General features: G+C 41.7%; 1 protein-coding gene across 18 annotated transcripts in view; it reads right to left on the bottom strand.

Annotated features, from left to right (window-relative positions):
- The window catches only part of KDM6A (lysine demethylase 6A), a 235,090-nt gene extending 209,866 nt beyond the window's left edge, over window positions 1-25,224 (bottom strand). For 15 of the 18 annotated variants that reach the window (XM_057301150.2, XM_057301151.2, XM_008960463.4 and 12 more), the window contains exons 1-2: window positions 24,598-25,189; window positions 24,323-24,386 (exon numbers count right to left, since the gene is read on the bottom strand). In XM_057301150.2, the coding sequence (XP_057157133.1) occupies window positions 24,323-24,386; window positions 24,598-24,758 (225 nt within the window). In that variant the 5' untranslated portion in view covers window positions 24,759-25,189. Of the gene's footprint in view, window positions 1-24,035; window positions 24,139-24,322; window positions 24,387-24,597 lie in introns of those variants that run through there. The other 3 variants (XM_003808365.5, XM_055106660.2, XM_008960468.6) reach the window with 3 other exon arrangements.
- Between the last annotated feature and the right edge of the window lie 662 nt (window positions 25,225-25,886).

Below are 25,886 nucleotides of genomic sequence, written 5' to 3'. Positions count from 1 at the left end.
AGAGGGGGCTGAGCTTCCATTCGCCACCTGGCATCAACTCAGGGGAAGTGGTATGAGGTAAGGAGCTTTTTCTTCACCCTGCAGCATCAGTGCAGTGTGAGTTAGCCTCCCTACTTCTCTCTTGCTGAGGCAGCATGGCCCGTCAGAAAGTTCATCTTATACCCCTACTCAGAGGCAACAAGGTGGCATAAAATGGTGCCCAACTTTTGTTAGGAAAATGTGAGGGTAAGGGAGGAATTGAACTTCCATCCCACCAGTCTGCATTAAGGCCACATGACTTAGTGCCCCACTTTTTCCACAGTAATTATCAGCAGGACCCAGCAGGAAGCTGAATGAACACACCCACCTAACCCTTGCACTACACTTCAACAAGGGAACTGCCTACTATAAAAAAGAATAGGCCAGGTGCTGTGGTGCACACCTGTGACTCCTGCTACTCAAGAGGCTGAAGCAGCAAATTACTTAAGTCCTAGAGTTCAAGACCAACCTGGGCAACAGAGCAAGACCCTATCTCAAAAAAAACAAAAAAACAAAATTAGCCAGGCATGGTGGCACACACCTGTTGTCCTAGTTACTCAGCAGGCCAAGGTAGGAGAATCACTTGAGCCCAGGAGTTTGAGGTTACAGCAAGCTATGATCACATCACTGCACTCCAGTCTGGATGACTGATCACAACCCTGTCTCTTAAAAAAAAAAAAAGAACAAGATGCACAGTTCTCAAAATATGTATGATATCCAAAATGTCCAGGGTACAAATGAAAATCTCATCCCATACCAGAAACCAGGAAAGTATATTATGAATGAGGAGAAACAATCAACACACACAATACTGAGGTAAATCAGATTTTTTAATTACCTGACAAAAATAAAGATTTTAAAGCGGTCAACAAAACGCTTCAACAAGCAATTGCAACTGCTCTTAAAACAAATAAACAGAAATCTCAGCAAATGTTATTTTAAAAGAACCAAATGGAAATTATAAAACCAAAAAAAAAAAAACCTAAAATAAAAACTCTTTGAATGAGCTCAATAAAAGAGTGGAAATGATAGACGACAGAGTCAGTGAACCAATCAGTAGAATTACGTCAATCTAAACAAGAGAGAAAACAGACTTAAAAAAAAAAAAAAAGAACAAAGCCTCAGGGACTTATGGACAAAAATCGAAAAAGCTAAGACTCTTCTCAGAGTCCCAGAAGATGAGAGAGAATAGGACTGAAAAAGTATTCAAAGATATAATGGCTGAAAACTTCCCAAATTTGGTGAAATACGGTAAAGATACAAAAAGGTGAGTAAACCCCAAATAAAAAAGACATCCACACCAATACATCACAATTAAACTTCTGAAAACTAAAGACAAAAAAATCTTGAAAACAGCCAGAGAGAAATGATACATTACTTTATAGGGGAACATCAATTCAAATGACAGCAAATTTCTCATCTAAACCAGACAGGAAAAAAAAAAAAATAGCACAACACTTGTCAAGTACTGAAAGAAAATAACTGTCCACTGTGAATTCTATACACAGCAAAAATATACTTCAGAAATGAAGGCAAATAAGACAGTCTCAGAAAAACTAAGAATTTCTTGCTAGCAAACCTACCCTGAAAGAACAGCTAAAGAAGCTGTCTGGAAAAAAAAAAAAAAGGAAATGATAATGGAAGAATGCTGAAACCTCAGGGAAAAAAAAAAGAACTTTGGAATAGGTAAAATAGAGGTAAATATAACAGACTATCATACTACGCATGAGTTTCTTTTTATCTTTTTTTAGTTCTGCTTACTAAGGAAGAGTTCTTAAATCATATTTGCTGGTTGAAGCAAAATTTATCACACCATCTGATGTGTTGTTCAATGTATGTAGAGAATGTAAGTACACTTAAGAAAATTTATTTTTGGCCGGGCGCGGTGACTCACGCCTGTAATCCCAGCACTTTGGGAGGCCGAGGCGGGCGGATCACGAGGTCAGGAGATCGTGACCATCCTGGTTAACACAGTGAAACCCCGTCTCTACTAAAAAAAATACAAAAAAATTAGCTGGGCGTGGTGGCAGGTGCCTGTAGTCCCAGCTACTCGGGAGGCTGAAGCAGGAGAATGGCATGAACCCAGGAGGCGGAGCTTGCAGTGAGCGGAAATCCAGCCACTGCACTCTAGCCTGGGTGACTGAGCCAGACTCTGTCTCAAAAAAAAAAAAAAAGAAAATTTATTTTTAAAGTAAAGAGGGCAAAAGGACCTAAATGGAAGAAAAGTTTCTGTGCTTAACTGAAAGTGGTAAAACACCAATACCAGTAGACAGTGGTAAGTTACATATGAATACTGCAATATCCAGAGCAACCACTAAGAAATCTATACAAAGAAATATATTCAAAAACATTAAAAATCAAGATGGAATCCTAAAATATATTAAGATAACCCATAAGAAGGTAAGAAAAAGCAGATGAATGAGAAACACACAAAAAATGCAAGTAATAATAGAAAGAAAACAGAAAACCCTCCAAATACTTAGAAACTTAACAACACACTACTAAATACTCCATGGATCAAAGAAATTTTAAAATGCACAGAACTGAATCAAAATGAAAATACAAATACAAAAGTATGTGAGACACAGCTAAAGTAGTGCTGAAATGTAAATTTATAGCACCAAATTGTTACATCAGAGAAAAGGAAATGATTCAAATTAATAATCCAACTTCCAAGCTCAAGAAACTAGAAAATATAAAGAGCAAATAAACCCAAAGCAAGCAGAAAGAAGGAAATAGAGAAGAAATCAATAAAATTGAAGCCAGGAGAACAGTAGAATAAAAAAAAAAAAAGCAATCAATAAAAAGTTGGTTCTTAAAAAAATAAAAGTTGGCCCGGAGCGGTGGCTCATGGTCTGTAATCCCAGCACTTCGGGAGGCCGAGGCGGGCAGATCACGAGGTCAAGAGATTGAGACGAGACCAACCCGGCTAATGCGGTGAAACCCCATCTCTACTAAAAATACAAAAATTTAAAAAATTAGCCAGGCGTGGTGGCAGGCACCTGTAGTCCCAGCTACTTGGGAGGTTGAGGCAGGAGAATGGCGCAAACCCAGGAGGCGGAGTTTGCAGTGAGCCGAGATCATGCCACTGCACTCCAGCCTGGGCGACAGAGCGAGACTCTGTCTCTAAAATAAATAAATAAATAAATAAATAAATAAATAAATAAAATAAAAGTTGCTGGGCGTGGTGGCTCACACCTGTAATCCCAGCACTTTGGGAAGCCAAGGTGGGTGGATCACCAGAGGTCAGGAGTTCGAGACAAGCTTGGCCAACATGGTGAAACCCCGTCTCAACTAAAAATACAAAAACTAGCCAGGCATGATAGTGGGTGCCTGTAATCCCAGCTACTCGGGGGCTGAGGCGGAAGAATCACTTGAACCCGGGAGCCGGAGGTTGCAGTGAGCCGAGATCGCGCCACTGCACTCCAGCCTGAGCCCCGTCTCAACTAAAAATACAAAAACTAGCTGGGCATGATGACGGGTGCCTGTAATCCCAGCTACTCGGGGGCTGAGGCAGGAGAATCACTTGAACCCGGGAGCCGGAGGTTGCAGTGAGCCGAGATCACGCCACTGCACTCCAGCCTGGGCGACAAAATGAGACTGTCTCAAAAAAAAAAAAATTAATTAATTAATTAATAAAGTTGACAAACCTAAGACTCACAGACATGAAAACACAAATCATCGTGTCAGGAATGAAAACAAAGAGAACACTACAGATTTTGCTAACATTAAAAGAATAACATGGGAATAATACTATGAACAATTCTCAGTTCATAAATTCAACTTAGAAGAAACAGATCAACTCCTCAAAACTACAAACTACCAAAACTCAGTCAAAACGACAATCTGAAGAGTCCTATAATTACTACCAAAATTGATTTTCTAATCAAAAGCTCCAAAAAGATAAAGCTCAAATGGTTTTACCGAACAATTCTAACGAACATTTAAAGATGAATTTAAACCTATTTTACACATTCTCATCCAGAAATAGAAGGGAACTCATTTTATGGAGGCTGGTATTATCCTGACACCAAAACCAGATACTGTACAAAAAATGTTACCTACAAACCAGTATCTCTCATGATACTTAGAGGCAGAAATCCTCAACAAAATACTAGCATACTCATACTCTATTATTATATATGAGATACACTCATCCATATTCTTGTCATGATCTTATACACAAAAATTCTCAACAAAATATTAGCAAATGTAATCCAACAATGTACACAAAGAAGTATATGCCATGACCAATTGGGTTTTACTCTAGGTATGCAAAGCTGGTTTAGCATTCAGAAATCAATGTTATATTAACAGGCTGAAGCAAAAAAATCATATAATCACATCAGTTGATCCAGAAAAAAGCATTTAACAAAACCCAACCTCTATTCAAGATTAAAAATCTCAGCATCTTAGTTAGGAGTGGGGTGGAGATGGACTTCCTCAACTGAATAAATAGCATCTACAAAAAAATCTACAACTTTAGGACAAAATATTGAATGCTTTCCCAGGAGACCATACTGGCTAATGCAGTGAAACCCCGTCTCTACTTAAAATACAAAAAATTAGCCAGGCATGGTGGCGGGCACCTGTAGTCCCAGCTACTAGGGAGGCTGAGGCAGGAGAATGGCGTGAACCCAGGAGGCGGAGGTTGTGGTGAGCCCAGATTGCACCACTGCACTCCAGCCTGGGCAACACAGCAAGACTTCATATCAAAACAAAAAACAAAAAAAACCTCCCACAACAAATGAATTCACTAAGGTTGCAGGATACAAAAATCAACACACAAAAATTTACATACTAACAATAAAGACATGGAAATTTACATTTAAAATGCATCATCATTTACAATTGCTCAAAAGAAAATGAAATTCATAGGTATAAACTTAACAAAGGTTCATGGAACAAATCAAAGAAGACCTAAGTAAACAAAGAGACAACTCATGTTCATGAATTGGAAAGCTCAGTATAGCAAAAAATATATATGTATCAATTATGCCCAGGTTGATGTGATGCAATTCCTATCAAAATCCCAGCAAGGTTTTTTTTGTTTTTGTTTTTGATTTTTGAGACAGAGTCTCGCTCTGTCGCCCAGGCTGAAGGAGTATAGTGGTGCAATCTCAGCTCTCTGCAACCTCTGCCTCCCAGGTTCAACCAATTCTCCTGCCTCAGCCTACCAAGTAGCTGGGACTTACAGGCGTGTACCACCACATCTGGCTATTTTTTTTTTTTTTTGAGATGGAGTCTCACTCTGTCACCCAGGCTGGAGTGCTGTGGCACGATCTCAGCTCACTGCAACCTCTGCCTCCCAGATCCAAGCGATTCTCCTGCCTCAGCCTCCCAAGTAGCTGCGACTACAGGTGCGTGCCACCACGCCTGGCTAACTTTTGTATTTTTAGTAGAGACGGGGTTTCACCATATTGTCCAGGCTGCTCTCAAACTCCTGACCTCAGCTGATCCACCCACTCGGCCTCCCAAAGTGCTGGGATTACAGGCATGAGCCACCATGCCCAGACAACTTTTGTTTTCTGTTTTTGTTTTTGTTTTGGTTTGAGACAGTCTCGATCAGTCGCCCAGGCTAGAGTGCAGTGGCACGATCTCGGCTCACTGCAAGCTCCACCTCCCGGGTTCACGCCATTCTCCTGCCTCAGCCTCCCGAGTAGCTGGGACTACAAGCGCCGGCAACCAAGCCCAGCTAATTTTTTTTGTATTTTTTAGTGGAGATGGGGTTTCACCATGTTTTGCCAGGATGGTCTCCATCTCCTGACCTCGTGATCCACCCACCTCGGCCTCCCAAAGTGCTGGGATTACAGGCGTGAGCCACCATGCCCAGCTTTGTATTTTTTTAGTAGAGACAGGGTTCCACTGTTAGCCAGGCTGGTCTCAAACTCCTGACCCTAAGTAATCCACCTGCCTCAGCCTCCCAAAGTGTTGTGATTAAAGGCGTGAGCCACCGTACCCAGCCTCGAAATCCCAGCAAGCTTTTTTATGTAGACATAGACAAACTTACTCTAAAATCTATATGAAAAGGCAAAGATCTCAGAATAGCTAAATCAACCTTGACAAAGAAGAATAAAGTGGTGAGACTCACTACACCTGGTATTAAGGCTGTAAAACGTAGAGGTTCCTCTTCAAAGACTTTCCTCCCCATCTAATTAGGAATAAATAGTAACTTCTCTTAGAAGCAAAATTTATTCAAAGACCTGTGCGAACATTCTTAAATATCTGCTAGCCATAATAAACAAATCAATGTACTTTATGTTCTTAGCTCCCACAATTAAGCCTATTCGTCCTGGCATGCTTATACTGGTCTAAGCAAGCATTAGGACATAGCCTGTTCCTCTTCCTTATTTAAAGGTGTTTTTATGTTTCTCAACATTCCACAGGTTACTTCCTCCTTCCTTTGTTCTCCTCTGCCTTTGCCTCCTTAAAAAAGTTCTAAGTTGCTAGCCAATCGGGCCAAATAAAAAATGTGAAGTCCCGTTCCAGCCAATGGAAACTGGACACGGCAGTAGGGTGGACGCGTCAGGTTATAAATGACCCTGTCTCCTTTGTTCAGTGGGTGTAGTCTCACAGCAAAACTGCTGGCGAGTGTACCCTTTCTGCAGAAAGTATAAAAATGGCCTTGCTAAGGAATTTAAATTTACATTCAAGTGCTATTTCTTTACAGCACCAGAAAACAAGCATTTCAAACAAGACCTACTATACAATGACAGTAATTAAGATAATGTGATACTGGTGGAGGAATAAGCACGTAGACAAATCGAACATAATAGAGAACCCAGAAATAAGCCCCTACAAATATATACGCAACTATTTTTTAACAAAGATTCAAAAGCAATTCGGTGGAGAAAAAATGACCTTTTCAACAAATAATGGTGGAGCAGTTGAACATCTACAGCAAAAACAAAGCTCAACTTCAACCTCACACCTGATATAAAACATGAATAAAAAACTACGAAACTTTTAGAAAAATAAATAAATAAACTTTAGGGATCTAGGGCCAGGCAACATGTTTTTATACTTCACATCAAGATCCATAAAATAAAAATTAATACATTGGACAATAAATTAAAAACCTTTGCACTGCAAAATACTGTTAAAATCATTCAAAGTTATAGAGCGAGCGGGAGAAAATCCAACCACATACCTAACAAGGACTACACTCTAGAAAATATAAAGAAATCTCAAAACTGAACAGTTAAAAAAAAAATCCAACTAGAAAATGTGCAAAAGACACGAACAGACATTTTACCAAAGATAATATACAGATGGAAAATAAGAACATGAAAGATGTTCAGGCCAGGTGCAGTGGCTCACGCCTGTAATCCCAGCACTTTGGAAAGCAGATCACCTGAGGTCAGGAGTTCGAGCCAGCCTGGCCAACATGGTGAAACCTCCTCTCTACTAAAAATACAAATATTAGGTGTGCGTAGTGGCGGGCGCCTGTAATCCCAGCTACTCAGGAGGCAGAGGCAGGAAAATCACTTAACCCCAGGAGTTGGAGGTTGCAGTGAGCCGAGATCGCGCCATTGCAATCCAGCCTGGGCAACAAGAGCGAAACTCTATCTCGCAAAAAAAAAAAAAAAAGTTCAACATCACTAGCCATTAGGGAAATACACATTAAAACCATAATGACCTATCACTACATCCTAACAAGAATGTCAAAAATAAAAACAGCATGAACACCAAATGCTGGCAAGGATGCAGTGAAACTGGAACACTGATACATTGCTGGTAGAAATGTAGGTAGAGCAGCTCCGGGAAACAGTTTGATGGTTTTTATAAAACTAAATATGCAACTACCAGCAATTGTACTCTTGGGCACGTAGCCCAGAGAAAACTTATGTTCACACAAAAACCTGTACACAAATGTTCATAGCAGTTTTATTCACAACAGCCAAAAACCGGAAATAACTCAGATGTCTTTCAAAGGGTAAATGATTAAAGAAACTGTGATGCATCAAAAAGGAACAAACTGTTGATACACAATACAACTTAGATAACTCTCCAAGGATATCTGCTCAATGATCAAAGGGAATTCCAAAAGGATATATACTGTATGATCCCACTTACATAACATTGCTGAAATGACAGAATTATACAAATGAATTTGTGGATAAATGGGTTAGTGGTTGCCAGCGGGTGGGAAGAGATGAAGGAAGGAAGTAGATATGGCTATAAAAGGGGAACAAGACATATATTTTGGTGTGGAACTTCTCTGTCCCTTGACTATATTTCAATATCAGCATCCTGGTTGTAATACTGTACCACAGTTTTGCAAGATGCTACAGTTGGGGGAAACTGGGTAAAGCACACACTAGCTCTATTATTTCTTAAAAATGCATATAAATCTACAATTCTCTCAAAATAAAAACTCAGATTTTTACAGTAAGTCAATACATAAGTGTTGCCATTTACAGAAATATATGCATGATATCCAATCTGTCATGTGATGTCCATTTCTGTAAGTAAGGACAACCAAGTCCAACAAGACAAAGAGCCAAAAAACTTACGTTAGATTGTTAAGGACTCCAACTTTCCTTCAGATAGTTAGGACTCACCTCTTTTCATAGAATCATGACTATTTAAGGATTAGATAACCTATATAGCCTATTAAAAGTTATCCTCTGAATGTCTGAATGCTGTTTACAACATCCTGGCCAATAGGGTCAATGCACAAACCTGGGCAACCTCAAGGACAGAAGACTTGCTTAATTTTTTCTACCCATTTGTCATCTTTGAAAAGCCAATTTAAAAAAAAAAAATTCTTTTAAGTGTTTCCTTTAAGAGTTATGAGTTATACTCTGAATCTAACTTACAAACTCCAAATCTATCTTTTTAACTCATAGATTTATAATAAAAGTATAATCATATGCACACAGACACACTCACACAGCAAAATCCAACAAAAGCTTACTTTTGGCAGGGTGCGGTAGCTCACACCTGCAATTCCAGTACTTTGGGAGGCCAAGGTAAGTGGATCACCTGAGGTCAGGAGTTCAAGACCAGCCTGGCCAACATGGCGAAACCCTGTCTCTACTAAAATTACAAAAATTAGCCAGGCATGTGGCCAGCACCTGGAATTCCAGCTACCTGGGAGGCTGAGGTGAGAGAATCGCTTGAATCCGGGAGGCAGAGGTTGTAGTGAGCCAAGATTGTGCCACTGCACTCCAGCCTGGGCAACAGAGCAAGACTCCATCATAAATAAACAAATAAATAAATGCTTACTTTCAATAGATCAGAAAGTGTCTCAGCTGATGCCAAGCGACTCTTGCTACTCTTAGGCAAACTAAGGATCCTTACTCATCTTTGTAATATCTACATGCCCAGTACCTAATATATATTTATTCAATGTGATATTTCTTATCAATTCATACCTGAGAATTCACTTAACTTTGCCATCACGTGAGTTCTAGCAAGCAGGAATATACAGTGATTATGCCTAGAATTTTAAACATCAGATCTGACCTAAGAAATAACAATCCCAACTGTAAGAAAGAAGTGGTTTGGGGAAGTCAAAACACTAAAGAAATACTTTCAAACCAGTCTAAAACTAACTAAATGGTTAATCTTATATTAACAAAAACATGCAACCTAGATTAACAAAAGCATACAAATCTCAATTTCATTATGTGCATTCATTCAGTTTCTGGTCTTAAAAGCTTGAGGCTAAAATCAAAGAAAATTATAATCTAAAACAAAGTTTAATTGTGCCCTCCTTCTAGGTCAAAATCTTCAAGAACTGAGTCAACCCTAAAAATACAAATGAACAACTAGCTACAAAATTGTGGTGCTATACGGTCATTTTGGAAATTCCTAATTCCTAGCCCTTCATTTTAAGAAATGGCAAAACTGGTGAAACATAAAAATTAAGTGATTGAAATACACAGCAGGTCCTAAAACTCAGGTCTCCAGTTCTCTTTTCTTTTTTGAGAGGGAGTCTCGCTCTGTCGCCTAGGCTGGAGTGCAGTGGCAGGATCTCGGCTCACCGCCAACCTCCACCTCCCGGGTTCAAGCAATTCTCTGCCTCAGCCTCCCGAGTAGCTGGGATTACAGGTGCCCGCCACCACGCCCGGTTAATTTTTGTATTTTTAGTAGAGACGAGATTTCACCATCTTGGCCAGGCTGGTCTTGAACTCCCAACCTCATGATCCACCCGCCTCAGCCTCCCAAAGTGCTAGGATTACAGGGGTGAGCCACTGCGCTCTGCCAGTTTTTTGTTTGTTTGTTTGTTTTTTAAAGAGACGGAGTCTCACTGTGTTGCCCAGGCTGGAGTGCACTGGCACAATCATAGTTCACCACCCCCTTAAATTCCTGGGCTCGAGCGATTTTCCCATGTAGCTGGAACTACAAACGAATGCCACCATGCCCAGCTAATCTAAATTTTAAAATTTCTAGAGACCAGGGGTCACTCTATATTGCTCAGTCTGGTCCTGAACTCTTGGCCTCAGGTCTTCAGTTTTCCAATCTATTGTTCTTCCTAGGTATAACACTTACCCTCCCAAGCAAACCAGCATTTTGAGCACTCAGGCTGAAGAAACAATACTAAAGCCTATTAACTATGTTAATGGCGACTGTGCTTAGGATATTTTTCCAGTTAAAGCCATAGGTTCTCCAGGATCAATCCAAATTGTCTTCCCCTAGCATCCTTATTATTAATAGAGATTTTGAGAGAATATGTGATGTGGCCACGGAACACCACAAAACTATGTGGCAAAATCCATGCCATTTTAGTCTAACCAAGCCAGTAGTTCTAAAGCTTTTCTTTCTCCCTGACATACTCACATCATTTACACCTCTACCCAAGAATTAGTAAACTAAACTAGCTGAAAATATTGAACTAATATCCATAGTTGAGCTTCAAGGAAGATTCCCTATACTCTCTGAAATCATATATAAAATGTTTGTAGCTAAAGGGTTACTGACACTCAAGGGGTAAATGACTCCAAAAAAGCACTACTGTTCTAGCTCTATCACCAAATTTTTCATCTTTATAACAAAAATAAACATATTCTGGGCTGGGCATGGTGACTCTTGTCTGCAATCCCAGAACTTTCAGAGGCCGAGGCAGGTGGATCACTTGAGGTTAGGAGTTTGAGACCAGCCTGGCCAACATGATAAAACCCCATCTCTACCAAAAAAATACAAAAACTAACCAGGAGTGGTGGCATGCACCTGTAGTCCCAGCTACTCGGGAGGCTGAGGCTGAACCTGGGAGGCGGAGGCTGCAGTGAGCCAAGGTTGCACTACTACACTGCAGCCTGGAGGACAGTGAGACCCTGCCTACGAAAAAAAAAAAAAGATATTCATCTATAAGTTAACAAACTAAAGGCTATACTTTTTTGAACTAATCAAGAACCCAAATTTACCTATTTTCTCTTTTCTATAATAAAAACCAAGAAGAAATAATGAAAATAAATGAATCTTACAAATACAAGATAGTAAACAGGCCGGGTGCGGTGTCTCATGCCTGTAATCTCAGCACTTTGGGAGGCAGAGGCGGGTGGATCAACTGAGGTCAGGAGTTCAAGACCAGCCTGGCCAATATGGTGAAACCCTGTCTCTACTAAAAATACACAAAATCAGCAGGGCGTGGTGGTAGGTGCCTGTAATCCCAGCTACTCGGGAGGCTGAGGCAAGAGAATCGCTTGAACCCGGGAGGCAGAATTTGCAGTGAGCCGAGATCCTGCCACTGCACTCCAGTCTGGGCAACAGAGCAAGACTCTGTCTCAAAAAAAAAAAAAAAAAAAAAAAAAAAAAAAAAAGATAGTAAGTAGTATAACTATGGCTATTTCTATACACATTCACGGAATGAATTAATATTCATGGGGCCTGGTAATCAGTCAGAGCAATAAAACCAAAATATGAAGGCAAAATTTGCCAATTCTTCCAATCAAGAGTTCACAGTAGGTCAGGTGCAGTGGCTCACGCCTGTAATCCCAGCACTTTGGGGGGCCAAGGCGGGCGGATCACGAGGTCAGGGGTTCGAGACCAGCCTGACCAATACAGTGAAACCGCCTCTACTAAAAAAATTAGCCGGGCAGGGTGGCGCATTCCTGTAATCTCAGCTACTCGGGAGGCTGAGGCAGAAGAATCGCTTGAACCCGGGAGATGAAGGCTGCAGTGAGCCAAGACTGCACCACTGCACTCCACCCTGGGCAACAGAGCAAGACTCCATCTAAAAAAAAAAACTACCAGTATTTTCATATAGCAAGAGGTAAAATTAACAAAGCATTTTAACAATATACAGTATGATCTCATTTGTGTGATAAAAATATCTAACAGAATATGCTTAAAAGTGAAAAGCTACCCAATAAACTTTTATCAGTGGCTGCCTCTGAAAAAAAGAACTAAGTAAGTGAGAGATGACGTAGGAATTTTTTTTTTGAGACAGAGTCTGACTCTGTCACCCAGGCTGGAATGCAATGGTCTGATCTCAGCTCACTGCAACTCTGCCTCCGGGTTCAAGCGATTCTCCTGCCTCAGCCTCCCAAGTAGCCAGGACTACAGGCGCCCGCCACCATGCCCAGCTAATTTTTTTTGTATTTTTAGTAGAGACAGGGTTTCACTATGTTGGCCAGGCTGGTCTCGAATTCCTGACCATGTGATCTGCCCGCCTTGGCCCCTGAAAGTGCTGGGATCACAGGCGTGAGCCACCACGCCCAGCCAGAATTTTTTTTTTTAATATTTGGCTATACTACTCTTCTCTGTATTGTTCCAATTTTAGTATATGTACTGCCAAAGCAAGCACAGAGGGTGATTTTCACTGTACCATCCTTTCTGTCACTTTTCAATTTTGTACTATGTGCAAATATACCTATATTCAAAAAATTGCATGAAGGTATTTCAAAAGTCAAAGACAATATCATGGCTGCAATTAGGATGGGGGCAGTGGGGATGGAGGGAAACGGATTTGAGATTTGAAATGTAGGCCAGGCACAATGGCTCATGCCTGTAATCCCAGCACTTTGGAGGCCAAGGCCAGAAGATCACTTGTGTTCCAGAGTTCAAGACCAGCCTGGGCAACACAGCAGGACCTCATTTCTACAAAAAAAAAAAAAAAAAATTAGCCGCACGTGCTGGCACATGCCTATAGTCCCACGTAGCTGGAGTGGGAGGATCCACTTGAGCCTGGGAGGTCAGGCTGTAGTGAGCAGTGATCATGCCAATGCACTCAGCCTGGGTAACAAAGTGAGACTTTGTCTCAAAAAAAAAAAAAAAAAAAAATAGAAATGATGAGGTCTGGTGATTAGGAATTGAGAAAAAGAGATGTCAACAACTATTCCAAGGTTTCTGGCATGGGTAGTGGTAAGTGACATTTACTAACACAAGGAATATTAAAGACAATTATAAATTCAGTTTGCATATGTTCAGTTTGAGATACCTTCAAGATACCAAGGTAGTCAAGTAGGCAGTCAAACATGTATGTAAATTGGGGACAGGGTGAGTAAAGAGGACCTAAAACACAGCATCCTTGCAAAGACTGAGATGTTGTCAGATACAAAGTCAAAGTAGCAAGGATGTTATGAAAGCCAAGAAAAGGCCTTTTTCAAGAGCTCTTAAGTCTGCCTCCATCTCACCCCATTCCTAAACCACAGCCTTAGTTTAAACTCGTCTTTTCCAAGACGTTACCATTATCCAAGATATTATCTTATACTGAGCACCTTTCATGCACCAAGCCCAATGCCACACACTTTACATTTTTTCCCCTAACACAAAATGCAATAGTCTGCAGGAAATGTATTACTACTTCTACTTTACAGATGAGAAAACTGAGGCTCTGAAAGATGCTTGCTTGCCCAAGGATCACACATCTAGTAAGTGGTAGGAACAGAATTCTATCCTAAAATTCATGCATTGCTATCTACCCATCGGTACTGAAGTTCCTTTCCCTTACACCATATCCTTCTCACAGTGGCCAGTAATATTCCCATAAAACCTACTTCTGGTCATGTCACTTCACCTGATTAGAGAGTTCAGTTTAACAATGCCCCAAAACATCCTACGGCCTATAGTGATGGGGCTTCTCACATGCTCAGTTATCTTTTCCCAATCCCACTGAAACATGCTACCCTCTACCCATACCTGACTATTCACAATTCCTCAAACACCATTTAACTTTATACCCCTAACTCTTTTTTTTTTTTTTTTTTGAGATAGAGTTTCACTCTTGTTGCCCAAGCTGGAGTGCAGTGGTGCAATCTCGGCTCACCACAACCTCCACCTCCCGGGTTCAAGCTGTTCTCCTGCCTCAGCCTCCCAAGTAGCTGGAATTACAGGCATGCGCCACCACACCCAGTTAATTTTGTATTTTTAGTAGAGATGGGGTTTATCCATGTTGGTCAGGCTGGTCTCGAACTCCCGACCTCAGGTGATCCACCAGCTTCGGCCTCCCAAAGTGCTGGGATTACAACAGGCGTGAGCCTCCACGCTCAGTTTATACTTCTAACTCTTTACCCTCTTTTTCCTCTTGCTACATCTACATGTCTGGTAAATTTCTACACGTTTCATAACCAAGGCTAAATGCTGAATCTTTGTGCGGTTTCCCTCAGTCACTTCTCCAGTCAAAACTAACTGCTCCAGGCCAGGCGCGGTGGCTCACGCTTGTAATCCCAGAACTTTGGGAGACAAAGACGGGAGGATCACTTGAGGCCAAGAGTTCAAGACCAGCCTGGCCAACATGGTGAAACCCCATCTCTACTAAAAATCAAAAAAATTAGCTAGGCATGGTGGCGCACGCTTGTAATCCTAGCTATTCGGGAGGCTGAAGCAGGAGGATCACTTGAACCTGGGAGGTGGAGGTTGCAGTGAGCCAAGATCGCACCACTGCACTCCAGCCTGGACGACAGAGCGAGACTCTGTCTCAAAAAACAAACTAACTGCTCCAGCCAGCACAGTGGCTCACACCTGTAATCCCAGGACCTATGGAGGCTGACACGGGCAGATACCTTGAGCCTAGGAGTTAGAGACCAGTCTGGGCAACATAATGAAACCCTGTCTCTACAAAAAAATACAAAAAAGTAGCCAGGCTTGGTGGTTCACACTTACAGTTCCAGCTACTCAAGAGGCTGAGACAGGAGAATTGCTTGAGCCTGGGAGGCAGAGGTTGCAGTGAGCCGAGATAGCATCGCTGCACTCAGCCTGGGTGACAGCTGACATAGTGAGACCCTGCCTCAAAAAAAAAAAAAAAAACTTAACTGCTCCAAAATGTGGAGAACTGTTGAAAACAGGAGTTCATTAAACTATCTTCAATACCTGTACATACTTTAAATGATGCATAATAAAAAGTTTTAAATGTTTTAATTACTCCATTTCAGAGCTCACAGCACTTTGCATGTATCTTTATTATTACACTTAATACATCATATGATCACTCAGTCTGTCAGCCTCTCCCAACAGACTGACTGCAGGACAGAGGCCAGGTCTTATTGGTTGCCCCAGAACCTGACACAACCCCTCACCCACAGCAGCTCAACAAATGTTTCACCAATCAATCAAGCAAAGCAAAAGCTTTTGTAGTTCTCATTCTGATACTTGAAATTCAGAAACCTAAAATATTTATTTAACTACTGTATCTTGAAAACAAATTTTCCCTAAAAATAAAAACTATCCAGACTCAAGCAACTACAATTCATAAAGTTCTCAGGAAAAATTACCTCTTGTGTCACATATTATGTAATATTCTATCAGAACACTATAGCAGTATCAAAATACAAACAAAATTCACATCACATACTCAGCTAAACATGTTTTCTACTCATTTTCCAAGCAATTATTTCTTAACTTCCATACAGCAAAAAACAAGGTCCATAGATATTTGAGATTAAGAAATTATTTTACATGTAATAAGGGCATCATGGTTATGTTTCAGAAACAAACAAACATCTATGGATTAAATGCTGTGACTGATTGCTGAGATGTGCTTCAAAATAACATGAGTGAGGGGCAAAATATATATAGATGAAACAGGACTGGTCATGAGTTGCAAACTATTAAAGCTGGGTGATGGTTGATTTGCAATACTTTCTGAAAACACTGAAAATTTTTCCTAAACTTTTTTTTCAAAAAGAAAGAAAAATCTAATGAACACGTAATAAATTTGTAGTTTAAAAATAACCCTTTGTCTAAAACAATTTCTTCCACTGTTCTAAACTAAAATGAATTAGATGACCTTATATAATACCCTTAACTATAACCCCAACTTTCTTCCTGAGAATAAACTTAGCAGCAGCATCTTCTATTTATTCTAACAAAGACAAAATACTCAGCCAGGCATGGTGGCTCACGCTTGTAATCCCAGCACTTCAGGAGGCCGACACGGGGGGATCAACTGAGGTCAGGAGTTGGAGACCAGCCTGGCCAACACAGTGAAACCCCATCTCTACTAATAATACAAAAATTAGCTAGGCGTGGTGGTGCACACCTGTAATCTCAGCTACTCAGGAGGCTGAGGAAGGAGAATCGCTCGAACCCTGGAGACGGAGGTTGCAGTGAGTCGAGATTGCGACATTGCACTGCAGCCTGGGCAACAAAAGTGAAACGCCATCTCAAAAAAAAAAAAGACAAAATAGTACCACAGAGAAAATTACAAAAAGCATACAAGAATACATTCACAATGGAATACCACCAACAGTTTTAATAATACACAGAAGTAAACAAATGATGGAATATAAGGAAGAAATAGGTAAGAGAAAAAATAATAAAAGCTTATAGAAGAAAGTTGCAAGCAGTCTACAAATTAGCTCAGAAACCTAAAACTGTCTAACAAGGGATTACTCCCACCCTTCCAGGTGACAGTTTTTTTGTTGTTTTTTGTTTTTGAGATGGTGTCTTGCTCTGTCGCCAGGCTGGAGTTCAGTGGCACGATCTCGGCTCACTGCAATCTCCATCTCCTGGGTTCAAGCAATATTCTCCTGCCTCAGCCTCTCGAGTAGCTGGGATTACAGGTACGCGCCATCACACCCAGATAATTTTTGTATTTTTAGTAGAGACGGGGTTTCACCATGTTAGCCAGGCTGGTCTCGAGCTCCTGACCTCGTGATGCCCGCCTCGGCCTCCCAAAGTGCTGGGATTACAGGCATGCGCCACCGCGCCCCGCCCCGGTTACAGTTCTTAATCAGGTCCCAAGTATCAGCCTGTGCCAAATCAGACCCAAAATAAAGTCAGCAATGAAATGCTAAAGATCAAAATGAAGAATGAGCGCAGTGACTGTCATAAAGCCATCTAAAACACAAAGAAATAGGACCTAATTGGGTACATCTCTACTCCATTCACTCCTACCCTCACTGAAGGAACATCAAGTTCAAAAGTATCCCAACTTCAGACTGTAATTAAAATGCAAGAAGGCCTTTACAAGTATCTCTTCTAACTACAGACATGGTAGTTTAAACCCATTTTTAGTCAACCAAAATATAACATTCTGGTGTACTCACTATCAGAGTACTTTTTTTTTTTTTTTTTTTTTTTGAGACGGAGTCATGCTCTGTTGCCCAGGCTGGAGTGCAGTGGCGCGATCTGGGTTCACTGCAACCTCCGCCTCCTTGGTTCAAACAATTCTCCTGCCTCAGCCTCCCAAGTAGCTGCGATTACAGGCGCCCACCACCACGCCTGGCTAATTTTTTGTGTTTTTAGTGGAGATGGGGTTTTGCCACGTTGGCCAGGCTGGTCTCGAACTCCTGACCTCAGTTGATCCATCCGCCTCAGTCTCCCAAAGTGCTGGGATTACAGGCACGAGCCACCACGCCTGGCCTTATTGTATTATTTTTAAGGCAATATATGTCTACGGTGTTAAAAAAAAAAAAAAAAAAAAGCAGTACAGAAATCTATAAAACAGTTTAAAATCTCCCCTCCTTCTCACCCCAAAAGTGTCTTGTACTCCAAGATGACCATTAAGTCATCTTGAGTGTCCTTCCAAACTCTGTCAGAGAATTTAAATTGACCCATGAACACTCATTTAAGAATCTCAAGTTAAGAACTCATAACAAGGTAAATATTACTACAAAATGAAATCAAAGAAGGACAGAACACACAGCAGATCATCCTTTGAACATCTGCTAAAAGCTAAAATGTGATTTTTTTTTTTTTTTTGAGATGAAGTCTCGCTCTGTCGCCCAGGCTGGAGTGCGGTGGCACCATCTCAGCTCACTGCAACCTCTACCTCCCAGGTTCAAGCAATTCTCCTGTCTCAGCCTCCCAAGTAGCTGGGACTACAGGCGCCCGCCACCACGCCTGGCTAATTTTTATATTTTTAGTAGAGACGTGGTTTCACCATATTGGTCAGGCTGGTCTCAAACTCCTGACCCCAAGTGATCCGCCCACCTCAGCCTCCCAAAGCGCTGGGACTACAGGTGTGAGCCACCACACCCAGCCTTAAAATGTGATTTTTAAATCATGTTTTCCTAAACAAAATTATAAGATGCCTTGCTAACATCTAAATCAAGAAATACCATCTCCAAGAAACACAATCAACAAACAATCCCCATCTTTAAGAGCCATTCTAACTTGTGAATTGTTAAATTTACCTTTCTCATAAACTTTCAGAATATTTCACATTTTTCTTCTCCCAAAGATGGTCCTGTGTTAGTCACCCTTAAACTTATCTCACCCCTCTTAAAGAATTTAAGTTCAACATGGGCAAGAAATATCTATGCTATCTTCATACTATCTGCATAGAAGGCTTGCACTTAGTGTACATTAATATACTGTTTTAATTTACTGTCACGATAATTTACAAACCAATGTGGAAAACTGATAAAATTATATGTGAAGTTTCAATATGAGTACTTAAGACTGTCAATTATGCATTCATTAAATAAACTTTATTAATTAAATAATCTACAAATAATACATGTGAGTCCTAAACAGCCTAACCACCATTTCAATTCTTAGACAAGCTGGTAGTGTTTTCTTAACATAAATTAGCTCTCTAGATAACACATTTCAAAAATATTATTAATAATACAGTGTTATCAGTCATTAACATCAATTTCAAAGAGTTCAAAGCATCACAATGAATTTCAAAGTAAAAATAAACTTAACAGAAATCCTTTCAAAGATGCAGAATATTGGTACTATGTAAACAAAAACTAAATGTTACATAATTTAAGTCAGAAAAAGACTTACTCTGCAGCTAGCCAAGCAATGAACTTTCATTTTGGTTTAAAGTGCAAGACCTATCACTTCACCTAAGTCACAAAAATTCATCTCTCAGGCAGTTTTTCTTAACAGCTTAAGAATTGGCCAGGTGCGGTGGCTCACACCTGCAAAGCCAGCACTTTAGGAGGCCATGGTGGGTGGATCACGTGAGATCAAGAGTTTGAGACCAGTCTGGCCAACACGGTGAAACCCCACCTCTAATAAATACACAAAAATTAGCCGGGTGTGGTGGCAGGCACCTGTAATCCCAGCTACTCAAGAGGCTGAGGCCTAAGAATCACTTGAACCTGGAAGACCGAGGTTGCAGTGAGCCGAGATCACTCTACTGCACTCCGGCCTGGGGGATAGTGTGAGACTGTCTCAAATTAAAAAAAAAAAACAAAAAGTATCTAGAGGTGGCAGTCAAATGCTCTCTAGTTATTTCAATTTGTAATTGATTCGACAGAAAGAACTATTTACTGAAAAAGAAAACCAGAACTTTAAAAGTGCCTGTTTATGTATTGCTGCAGTTCTAATTTGTGACCAAATATGCAAACATGTTCTATAATCTTAGTATATCTTTATTACCAGGCACAAATCAAAACTTTAGGAAATACCAAGTATATAAGACTTTGTCCACGTAAAAAATTAAGACTACAAGTGTTCAGAAGACAATCTTCCAAACTAGAAAACTCTTTAAAACACAAAGCATGACATTATTTCCATGGTTACTTTCTTTTTTTGTTTGTTTGTTTTTGTTTTTTGAGACAGGGTCTCATGACTTTTCTAACCAAAACACTAGCCGTCTTTAGCACTGGAAATGAATTTACAGGTTGAGCATCCCTAATCTGAAAATCCAAAATCTAAAACTTTTTGGGTACCAACATGACACTCAAAGGAAATGCTCATTGGAGCATTTTGGAATTCAGATTTTCAGATTAGGGATGCTCAACTGGTATGTATTCTGCAAATATTCTGAAACCCAAAAAAATCCCAAATCCGAAACACATCTGGTTCCAAGCATTTTGGATAAAGGATACTCAACCTGTATCCCTTTAAGTGCCAGCAAACAAAAAACACACATAAATGAGAATGTTTTTAATCAACATCCAAATATTACAATTTAAAAAAGCCACCTCTAGAACTGACCTAATAATTTCCCCTACCAAACACGCCAGCAAACCAAATTTAAGAAAATATGTTTCAATGGATCTTAAACTACTTCTATTATCAAAAAAATTTAAAACACCAACTGTTTTAATGCTAATATGTCCTACGGAAAAAAGCACATATATTTTTAAGTGATATACAATCTATAACTTCTAAGTATTTTGTATAATCTTTCTACTAATAGAATTACCAAAAAAATTTCCAATAAGAGTATTTAAGAAAAACTTAAAAATAAGATACTTTGTTCAAAACTGAGTATTTTAGCAATAGTTCCCTGACACAGATAAGATTCCCCAGTCCCCTAGCATTATTACTATAACTATACTTGGTAGTAGTACTATATTTAAACTTACTGCATTTATGGTATATATTCGTATATATTCTACTTTAACTCAAATCCTTACCCTACTTAAAAAAAAAAAAACCCAAAAGGTTTTCAAAAATGTACTAAAAAAGTCACAAGTTAATCTCTGTTAAAATATTTTGCTTAGTTTTCGATAACTCCAGTGAAATTTTAAAAATAAGAATCTTGAATTATTACATTACCAGATTAAGGGTCAGCATTCAAGAGCAAACTGTTCAAGATCACCCTATATTACAAGAACTCTAATTACGCAGGCTCTAGCTGTTTACAACCTTAAAGACATTACCAAAAAATAATACATTGTATTAACTACCTTATTTTTTTAATCCAAAACCCCAGGCATTGTATATCAAATGGCCATCCTACAAACAAAAAATTCTTTCAATGACTCTAATATAACTGAATCTGACAAAAACATTCGGGAGACGATGAGAAATAAGTGGTTTGAATAAACTGCACACCTGGAAAAGGAATACACATATCGATATGTACATACGTATACATACACATACACATATGTATACATATATGTATATACGCATACGTATGTATATACGTGTATATATGTATACACGTATACGTGTATATACGTATGCATATACGAGTGTATATACGTATGCGTATACGTGTGTATATACGTATTCATACACGTGCGTATATACGTATACGTGTGTATATGCGTATATGTATGTGTGTGTATACGTATATGTATACGTGTATATATGTATATGTACACGTGTGTATATATGTATACGTACATATGTTAAGGGACAAGTAAGAGACATATTTAATGCTTTCAACTTTCTAAAGCTTTTAGGTCAAGAGTTTTTTTTAACATACAAATGTGAATTTTAAAAACTTGAAAGAAAATCCAATAATATACATAGGAATAAGAATTTCTGAAAACAAGTAGTAATAGCTAAATTTCTGCCAGAAAGGAAAAAGTTATACAAAGTGCAGACTAAATTGGGGCCGGGGGGTTGGGGGCGGGGGGGGGGGGGGGGGGCATGGCAGGACAAAAATCAAAGCTAAAAAGGGAATTCTGGGAGTTATTCAATTCCATTATCTGCCCTCAGGTAAGTAGCCTAAACCTGCCCAGTAAAGGAAAGCCAACTCTTAAGACTTTCAGGGAATAAGAATTCTGAAACCAACATAGCTCAACATTCCACAAAAAATAAAAATAAAAAACAAAAAAATACTGCTTCGAGGACTGTTAAAAAAAGGATGAAACTAAATAATTGAAGACCTCCTACAGCAGGACCCCAGCTCATTCACTTCATTCAGAACCCAATTCAAACAGAGGGTGCGAAGTTATATAACGTCAAGCTTTACATTACACACCCCACTGGTATGTTCAGGCTCACAAAGATGCAACCAAGAACTATATGCGGTTGCAAGCACATATTACAGAAGGTTTTATTTTAATGTTAAGGCTGATGAATCTTGTCCTAAGCAGGTAGGACACCTCACAAGCACTGAGTCTGAAGCAGTGAAGATTTTCTTTTCTTTAGTTTAACAAACTGCTTAATCGTTCATCAAATTACCCCATATATCATGAAGGCCCCAAACACAGTGAAGCTTCACTAGTTTTTCATTTTTAAGATGTATTCAAACATCAAGTAATGCACAACTTGCCAAGAATATTTGAAAATGGTTAATTTTTTAAAATTTAAACTCTTTAGTGCATAACTGCAGGGTTTAATATTACAATCCGAAATCCAATGTTAAGCACTATTCGCAGTGAATCTATCTGAATATGAGCATTCTAAGACATAAAATCAACTAGCATTTTACACATTCTCAACATAAAACATCAGATTCCATTTATTTTTTCATCACCATAACCAAAAGCAATCGATTTGGCCAAACTTTTCCACGTGAATTATCTTTGCAAGCAATTTTATCAACCCATGTTAGACCAACAATAATCCCTCCAAAACAAAATAATGCTCTTTTAATTTAAATCATGTTTAATCTTTTATAATGACAACTTTGACAGCAGTCAAATATTTTTAAATAAAATACTTTAAATACTCAAATTGAAAAAAAAAAAAACTTTAAGGCAGGAGACCAACAATTACTGACGCTTAAATCTTTCCAGAGCTAGTCACTGTTCATTTTTACAGCAATAATTGTAATGAAGCCAATTAATACCTACGTAGTCAAAGTTTAATTCAAGTTTTCTGTATCGGTCAAAGGGGCCGGGCTTACTGAAAAGCATTATTTCCATTTAGTTTTCTGATTATATGCAATATAACACCTTATAATTGCTTTGAAATAAAAACAAATGTGTAATTACAGATAAAAAGGAATTGATGACCCTGCGAAACCAAGCTACAGACAAAAATTCAGAACAACAAAAAAATCAACTTAAGAATAAAATGTTAGACTTATTTCAAACTTGCGTCTCAACTGCAACAATAAAGCTAGGTGTCAAATGCAAAGCTATGATTTCAGCTAGAAAAGAAAATGTCTAACGGATACAACACCCATAGCACACACTCCAACTTTCACGGTCCCAATTACGAAGAAAGTATTCAAATACCATTGCAATCAGATTTTGGTCAGGAAATATAAACTGATGCATACAGATTGAGACTCCAGCCTTTGTTCAATAGCTTACAGATGGATAACTAAATGTGCTACAGGTTGATAAGCATTTACCAGGCTTATACATGCTGCTTCCAAGCTTATGAAAGGTATAAGAATTCTATATGCAAATAATCTTGGGTAATTTTTTTTAAACACCACTGAGCTACGCACTCCGAAGGAAAGGCTTATTCACGGCTACTATTTATTTCCATGTTTACCTCTACACCCTCCCCCTAACCCCCCCCTTCACTTTCTCCTCCCACCCTGTCCCGCCATCTTGGGCCGATAGGAGCAGCCATTACTTAACTAAATGACAGTGCCAACAACTTTCCACACAAATGAAAAAAGACTACACCTCGAATCCTCCCCAGCCTCCCCTGTCAGACACACAGGAAATGAGGCTCCAGGAAGAGAACACGTTTACAAATAACTACGGTATTTCTATGCCAAAAAGACCCAAAAAGTAAACAAGTCACCTAACTTCAGGTAACACACACTGCAATCGAGATACATGTCAACAACCCAATGCAAACTCTTCACCGACCTAAACTCCGTGAAACTTCCCCCTTCTGGGAGCGGGGACACAAGAAAGCCTAAAACATTTGGTTAGCAGTAGGCATCACGAACAGCCTGCTTGAAGGAAAAGAATTTTTTTAAACCCGTGAGAGGCAAGTTAAGTCCGAAATTTGGGAAAATCTGAACACACTCACGATCCCTTGACCCTAAACAGGCACCTCGAAGATCATCGGCCTACCCTCAAAAAGCTGTAAAATAGCAGGCAGTTGTGTCGACCCAGTTGAGCCCGGCCCCAAAGCGATCCCGTCTCTGTTCCTCCAGCTACAAGAGGAAAAGAGCGATTTCGCAAGGGAGCAAGCAGGGTACCCGGGGGTGGGGGGAGAGCAGAGGCAGGAAATAGTTTTCCGGAAGCCCCTCGACCATCGTCCGCGGCCACAATGAGCACAGACCCGGCCGCGGGGCCCGGGGCGAGCGCGGCGCCGGCCAGGGAGACGGTGTCCGCGCTCCAACTCGCAGCTGCCTTACCTTGCCCAGTAGGGCCTTCGTCCTGGCGCCATCTTCATGAAACCTCACGAACCCAAAGAGGCGGCTGTGGAGACAGACACAGTTTACTCTTTAACGCTCCGGGAACGCCACCGACCCGTCCCTGCCCGAGCCCGAGGCCCCAGCGGAGGCGGCGCGAAGAGCGCCAAACCGAGGTGCCCGCCCCGCCGCCGCCAGAGACAAGCCGCGCTCGGTCCTCCCGGGAGAGCGGCTACTGCCCGTCCGGAGCCGACCGGGCGAGTGACGGCGGCCCGTACCTGTCCAGTCCGCCGAGCGCCTCCCTCTCCTCGGCTGTCAGGCTGGGGGACGCCTCCTCGCTCTCGCCGCTCGCTTTTCCCGCCGCCATTTTCTTTTCCTCATCACCGAAAGCGGCGGCGGCAGCGGCGGCGGTAGCGAGCGACACTCCGCAGGATTTCATGGAAACGCAGCGAATTCACAACTCCAACGCCGACACCCCCCCTCGGACCGGGGCCCGCAGTGACGCCCCCAATCTGCGCGCGGGACCAGCACACCAACTTTATCGCCGCCTCCTCCTCCGCCGCGGGCGGCGGCGACGAAAAATCCCAACGCGGCGGCGGTGAAGGCGGCGGCGGCGGCAGGGGCTGCGGAGCCCCCGGGTCGGCAGCGGCGGCTTTCGGCTGTAGGGTCACATCGCGGGGTTGGGCAGGGGGCAGCCACAGGCGGGGACGGCGGGAACGGCCGGAGCGCGCGGGGCTGGGGAGCACTGGGGGGATTCGTTGGAGACACAAACTTCCCCGGCACCAGCACAAAGTTGTTGTAATTGTGTCACACAGCGAACCCCACGCCGCCGCCGTGACCCCCCCCTCCCCGCCCGGCTGGCGCCACCAATCGGCGCGGCCCGCACGCCTCACGTGACCTTTGTTGACTCACGTCAGCCGTGGCTCCACTTAACTTGCTAGCTGCCCGAGCCCCGCCCACCGAGGCCGCCACCGAGAGGGGAGCGGGACGCAGGCCAATTCTAGCCGGTGGTTGGCTGCTGGGCGCGTCTGTCGGGGGAAGGGTTGTCACCGAGAGGGAGCTTCCTGTTAGGTTGTGCTGGTTAAATACACTGGGGCAGAGAATGGAGGGTCCGGGCCGTGTCACCTCGGGAACCGCGGCGGGCTCTGGAGGGGGAGGGGAGTGGTGGGGAAGGGCGAGGTCCGGCACCGCCCGCGGCGGGCGCGAGCGGCGGGCGAAGACGCCGAGGACGGCATTTGCCTGCCCGCGAGCTCTGGGATGTGCCCAGACCGCGGCTCCGGCCGTCCCGCGCGCGCTCCAGGGGTCCCGGGACCCCACAGGGCCTGGTACAGGTCGCGTAGCCGGGAGGCAGCGCACGGCCCTCGACCTCTGCCCTCCGAAGAAGGCTCAGACTTTTGGCACTGCTGGAAATAATGGCCTCCGCGAGGAGGGCGCTCGGGGAGCGGCTGCCGGTCCCGTGCCCCGCGGTCCGGGTGCCGCCCTAGGCCAGACCTGCGCTGGCAGCCCCGATCACCTCACCCGCGCCGAAAGTGAAGGGGGAAGGGCTCCCCTGACCCCCGCCCAAACG

Source organism: Pan paniscus, chromosome X (assembly GCF_029289425.2).
Source record: "Pan paniscus chromosome X, NHGRI_mPanPan1-v2.0_pri, whole genome shotgun sequence".
Lineage (NCBI taxonomy): Eukaryota > Metazoa > Chordata > Mammalia > Primates > Hominidae > Pan > Pan paniscus.
This window is presented reverse-complemented; position numbering and strand designations above follow the sequence as displayed.